The sequence below is a fragment of the Panicum virgatum genome, chromosome 9N (assembly GCF_016808335.1).
Source record: "Panicum virgatum strain AP13 chromosome 9N, P.virgatum_v5, whole genome shotgun sequence".
NCBI classification, from domain to species: domain Eukaryota; kingdom Viridiplantae; phylum Streptophyta; class Magnoliopsida; order Poales; family Poaceae; genus Panicum; species Panicum virgatum.
The window spans coordinates 73,484,330-73,490,400 of NC_053153.1; the positions used below are offsets into that span (position 1 = coordinate 73,484,330).

Below are 6,071 nucleotides of genomic sequence, written 5' to 3' on the forward strand. Positions count from 1 at the left end.
TTTTACTGAAATAACAAAGGCTCTTTAAATATATAGAAAGAATGCACATATTTACTTACAATTTCCACAGATCATATTCCATAAACTCTAAATTTTTCTTTCACTGGATCCAAAAATAGATTTATACTGTTTCACCAGATAGTTTTAGCTTTTCTACTAGATACACATTTACTATGTATAACATTTTTTATACACCTTCATATAAATTATATCTAGATACATAGTTTAATAAGAAATTAAGAACTATAATTTAAAACGGACCTCTTTCCCCTACAATCCAAACGAGTTATAGATGGAAACAAGTCAACAACCGATCAAGATCAACCGCCGTGGCTACCTGGGAGAAAACTCGAGCGGGATTTGAAAGTCGACCCACGACGCCGCGAGTGGATAGACCAAGCAGCAAAGGAAAGGGAAACGTGAAAAATCGCGGAACACACCCTTCCAGCCTTCCTCCACTAGCGCCAGTGCGCCACCGCACTAGCAAGTAGCAACCCCCCTCCCTCCCTGCTCGGCGGGACGGCGGCTCTCAATTCGACCCCTCCCCTCCCCCAACTCGCTCGTCCCTCCAGCACTGGCGCGCTGAGGGCCGCCTCCGCACGACGCGCACCGGTCGTCCCCCCGCCTCTGTGCCGTCTCTACCTATCTCGCAGCCGCGGCGGCGCGGCGCGCTCCTCCGCCGGCTGGCCTGCCCCTAGTGGCTCCACCGGACAGGCCCTTGCAACTGCCAAGGTAACTGGCTCGATAGCGTAACGCGCACTCGGTTTGCTCGTGGTACGGTGTGAGCCGTCATGTGCTGCTGCTTGGCGCTTGCTAATTGTGTCTGATTGCCAGGTGGGGGAGCATGTCGAGTGCGGCGGTGAACGGGCTGGCCGGTGCCGGCGGTGGCATCATCGCGCAGATCATCACCTACCCTCTCCAAACAGTACCATCCTATTCTCTTCCTGCGCCCAGTCGCTCTACTTAGTCCTATTACCCCATTCCGATTCGGTTAATACTTCTGCTGCTCGATGATGATTCGATCAGGTGAACACCCGGCAGCAGACAGAGCGGTCGGCGAAGAAGAGGAAGCCCGGGGGCGGCCCCACCGATACCTCTACCCTCTTCCAATTGCTCCAGGTGATTCATCGCGGGCTTGTCGTCTACTTGTTGCAGTAGCTGCTGCTGCTAATGCCCACTAATGACCAAGTGTGGAATCAAGTAACAGCTGATCCAAACGGAAGGGTGGGGTGGGCTGTACAGCGGCCTCAAGCCCTCTCTCGTTGGCACCGCCGCATCGCAGGTTAAAATCCCACTTCTTCTATGCTAAGTGGACTGTGCAGAACATTTTCTCCCAACAATATCTGTTAAGTACTATTTCTGAACTTGAGCTAAATTCCAATTGTGGCTGCAGGGAATCTATTACTACTTCTACCAGATTCTGAAGAACAAGGTTGAACATGTAGCAGTTGCTCGTGGTAAGAAAGGCCTCGGGGATGGTACTGTTGGGATGCTCTCTTGGCTTGGTATTGCTGCTGTTGCTGGGTAAGCCGTCTACTCCCACTGCAATCACTTGTTTTATTGAAATGTTAGGACAAATTAAAGCAGATCAATGAGCTTGTCAATGTACCGTGGAAAGCGATCCGATCCCTCTCCCTCTTGGTCATCTGGGAGATCTGGTGTGAGCGAAATGCTAGAGTCTTCAGGAAGCAGGAGACGTCAGTTCCCGGCCTACTCTCCAAAATAAAGAATGAGGCGGCGGTTTGGGCTATGGCGGGAGCAAAGGATTTAGAGTCACTCATACTTAGAGAGTAATCCTTTTGTAACAACTTCCGGTTAGCCGGCTGTACTCTCCTTCTTTATCAATGAAGTAGACACAATCTCGTGCCTGTTCGTTCAAAAAAAAAGAGCTTGTCAAGCTTCTTATGTATGGACCTGTAATGTCCCTGGATGTCCAAACTAATGGAGTTTAGGGTTAATATGTGTACTTTACAACCAATGTGCTGAGTTTGTGTGATTTTGTGAAATAGGGACCAAAAAGTGTAGTTTCCATAGTTTGTACAATTTACGTTTAATTTTCCGAGTTAATGATCTTTTGGTATGCTCATGGTCACTTCCTGTGTTTCAGGTCAATCAATGTTCTTCTTACCAATCCAATATGGGTTATTGTGACACGCATGCAGGTAAACTTAATCAGGTTACTTACAGTTCCTCTTTTCTCCAAAAAGAACAGAGAACCGGTAAAGTTCACCAAGTAAGAGAATTTATGAACATGTTTAGTGAGTTCTACTATCTTAAGATTACCAGAATTGGTGTTGTCAGGGAATGCTTACATTAGTGCTATGGTTACATTCTACTCTGTTATACTGATGCAGTGTCATGTAAGTGTAACTTATGTGACCCCCATATGCCTCGTGATGAGCCTATCTTCTATTTAGAGATGATGAAGGTTGTATAAGCAATCAGGCAAAGAACTAATATTCCATTGCCTCCAATTATTTCCATATTAGGAATTTGTATGGGTGATGAAAATTAGGGGACTGAAATGGTCTTCTCTATGAGCAGCTATGGGAATGTGCATAGTATTTATGCAGGACATTTATTGCCAAAAATATGCTACAGTCTCATTTAATTATAAAGCTTCTAACCTCCAACTACTGCACTGAATAACAGAATAAGATCCTCACTGAGTCACAATAAGGGGTGACATCACGTTCATCCATGACGGTGCATTGGCACCACACTAGAGAATTTGGTTAGCAGTAAGTGGCTTATTTTGACCATGTTAAACAGCTCAAGCTAATGGTGTCCCTTTAAAATTATACATGTGTCACCTCAACTTCCTCATAGCTTCACCCTGATCACAATTATTTTTTGGGGGGAGGAAAGCTCTTATGAGCTATGACCTAGATGGTTGTTCCTTCTGTTTATACCTCCCAAAAGTATTTCCATACTTAGTTTTTTCTATTTGCCTATGAACTATAACTGGTACATTTGCCATGACACATCATCCAGATTTCTTGCAGTCAGATGCAAAAGTAGTTATGTGACAAACAAGTATTGCTTCTTTATATAGTTGAATTCCATGTGGCTTGCTTTACCAAGACTACGCAGAAAATTCATTGGCTAAACTGAACTGGAATATGCTTCTGTACTACTAAGAATAAAAGCTGCATCAAACCAGTAATTAACATTGCCTTCTTTCAGACACATACACAAGCAGAAAGGAAGATCTTGGAGTCTAAGAAGGACCTTTTACTGAATGAAATATATAGGGCCAATTCATTGGAGGTTTCAATTCTGAAGGATAGGTTGGTTAAATTGGAGTCTGAAAAACCTCATCCATACGGTACACTTCAAGCGGTTAGTTGTCATTCCTCAAGTTGCTAATCTGTCATCCTAAGCCTTTCTGTTGAAATTTGGCATTGAAACTATTCATTAGAGACATGAAAAGGGCAGTTAGTGAATGACTGAATGCTATAGGTCTTTTCGAAAAAGAAGAATATGAAAGTATGCAACATGCCAGTGTGTCAGTTGTTTTCCTTAAACTTCAAATGACTCAATTATTAAGTTCAGGAATATTAAATAGGCTAGCCTATTAATTAGGATATAGAGAATACAAGAGTTTACTTTCCTATTGGTAACATTAGTTCAGTACCCTACAATATTATAGATTTCATCAAATTTGCATCTGAATAGATTGAGTTACTGTAACTGGAGTCTGTAGTCCTGCCTTCTTCTAATTTGCTTTTACATCACTAATAAACTTACGAGACATTTATTTACTATTTTCTATCGATCTTAGACAGATCCGGGAGGTTTATCGTGAGTCTGGCATAAGAGGATTTTGGAAAGGACTTGTTCCAACGTTAATCATGGTTGGTTTTGGTTTTTATTTTTTGAAATATCACACATAAAGTTTATTGGGTACATATGCAAGTCAGCTACTAAAACTTGTAAAATTTCAGGTATGTAACCCATCGATTCAGTTTATGATATATGAAACAATGGCAAAGCGTCTCCAGTCAAAGGGTTCTGGAAAGCAGCTACCTAAAAGGAACCTCACTGCTATGGAGGTATAAATTTCAGATTTAGGTCATGCTCTTGTCCTATGAAATGCTGCAGGAGCCTGCCTTGTAAAACTGTGATTGTTTGGACTCTCTGGTTGCCTTAATTGCTTGTCCCACTCCTAGAAACTTATTTTTCGATGATGTTATAATTATAATGTTAAATTACATATTTTCACGTAAAAGAGCCGCTATTACCTTCAGAGGTCAGAGTCAGGCCAATTGTCTGCAACTGTGTAGCACTTTTTAATGGGATTGTAACAATCATTCATTGCGTATGATATGCTATATTGGTGTTTTTTTTAAAAAAAAAATTATGAATATTTAAGCTAGGTGTAATTATGGGCAAATTTGTTTACATGGTATAATTAGTTTGTTATCAAGAACATCTCTTCTGTATCATCTGAAAAATGATCCACATGATTCATTTGTGGAAGATTCTGCTTTTATGTAAAATGCCTGGGTTAGTACTTAGTACCATAGGATTGCTATGTAAATACGGTTCGGTATGTGTTCAGACTTCAGATGTGGCGCCGGTAGCCAGCTAACAGAAGCCATTGAGATTAAATTACTGCATTGATGGTGACTGGTGAGCGTGATGTATTTACTGAATAGCACAGATCTTAATTATGACCAAGTTAAATTCTTTTTTTTATCAGACACATATACTTGCAACAAGCAATACAGGTCCACAGCAATTTCTGTTGTCACCTTTGATTTCGTTCCATTTAATTTTTGACGGGAAATGAATGTGGGGATGTACCCTTTGTCATTAATAACTACGTATTTGTAAGAGGACCAGCAGCAAATGTCATAACTTCTGTGCATTTCTACGAACTTAAGAAAGAAGAATTCAACTTCTTTACTTCTCTACCCTGTTGTGCTATCTTCTTACATGTCCTTTGTTAGTACTCCGGATTAAACATAACAGTATGAATGAGCAAGCTCATGGTAATTTTCCATACATATTGTATGCCGTCTTTCTCAACAGTTCCTCCTTGAGCAGGTATTCTTGTTGGGTGCAATAGCAAAACTGGGAGCTACTGTTATCACTTACCCATTGCTAGTTGTCAAGGTACATTTCTTTTGGAGACTAAGTTAATAATTTTGACCATGCCTGAATTCCAATTACATGGGATTACATATTACGTAATAAAGCTTACACTTGAACAGACTGGTACTTGGGTATGCTTTAAATGCACCTAGGCACGCGCACGGGGTGCGGGGGTGGGGGGGTGGGGATGGAGGCTTCTTGTTTGCTCATTATGTCTTAATTATTGCAGTCTAGGTTGCAAGCAAAACAAGAAATAGGCAGGAATGTGATGTCCAGATACACAGGTATCTTTCTCCTTTGCTCAACCAAACTAATAGCAAGTTGTTGATATAGTTTCGTCTAGAACGAACTGTTTCTATGCTTTATTGAGAACTGATTGTTGATATTTTCTGAACTGTTGTGCTTTGATAATATATGTGACATCATACTTATCTTATGTCATGCATGTCTATTCATGTTGTTGTTAACATTACACTATGTGCACCAGGTACAATAGATGCGATAATAAAGATGGTCCGTTACGAAGGATTTCATGGGTTTTACAAAGGAATGGGTACAAAGATTGTGCAAAGTGTCTTTGCCGCCTCAGTTCTCTTTATGGTAAAAGAAGAGTTGGTTAAGTTAGCAGTGCTTTTAGTTGCCAGGAGTAGGACTATGCTTCTTACTACGTCCAAGAAAAGATAGGTGTATTCCATGACGAATTTTTTTTTTTAGAAATGATATCCCCTTCATCATCTCTTGTTGACCTCTTTTTGCCTCGATAAAGTTGCAGTCCAAGACTCCAAACGCGAGTTGGTTCCCGCTCATAGTGTTATGTATGGAGAAATAGAAGTCAGTCGATTAGTTTCTTTGTTCTGTGTTATACCCCTTGCATAGCTGCCTATATATGTCAAATTGTCAATCAAGGATAACATCATCAGGAATTTATTGCAGATTTTGGGGTTTACTGGTAGCGCAAGCTATATGTTTTA

General features: G+C 41.0%; 1 protein-coding gene across 2 annotated transcripts; it reads left to right on the forward strand.

Annotated features, from left to right (window-relative positions):
• The first annotated feature begins 384 nt into the window (after nt 1–384).
• LOC120693208 (peroxisomal nicotinamide adenine dinucleotide carrier-like) lies at nt 385–6,071 on the forward strand. 2 transcript variants are annotated; one of them, XM_039976627.1, is made up of 12 exons: nt 385–732; nt 835–925; nt 1,027–1,119; nt 1,208–1,282; nt 1,394–1,524; nt 2,108–2,162; nt 3,187–3,342; nt 3,789–3,857; nt 3,948–4,055; nt 5,053–5,121; nt 5,335–5,384; nt 5,588–6,071. In XM_039976627.1, the coding sequence occupies exons 2-12, from the start codon at nt 845–847 to the stop codon at nt 5,718–5,720; spliced, it is 1,020 nt and encodes a 339-aa protein (XP_039832561.1). In that variant the 5' UTR covers nt 385–732; nt 835–844; the 3' UTR covers nt 5,721–6,071. The 2 variants fall into 2 exon arrangements, with proteins under 2 accessions (XP_039832561.1, XP_039832560.1); XM_039976626.1 differs by having other exon boundaries at nt 439–732; nt 5,330–5,384.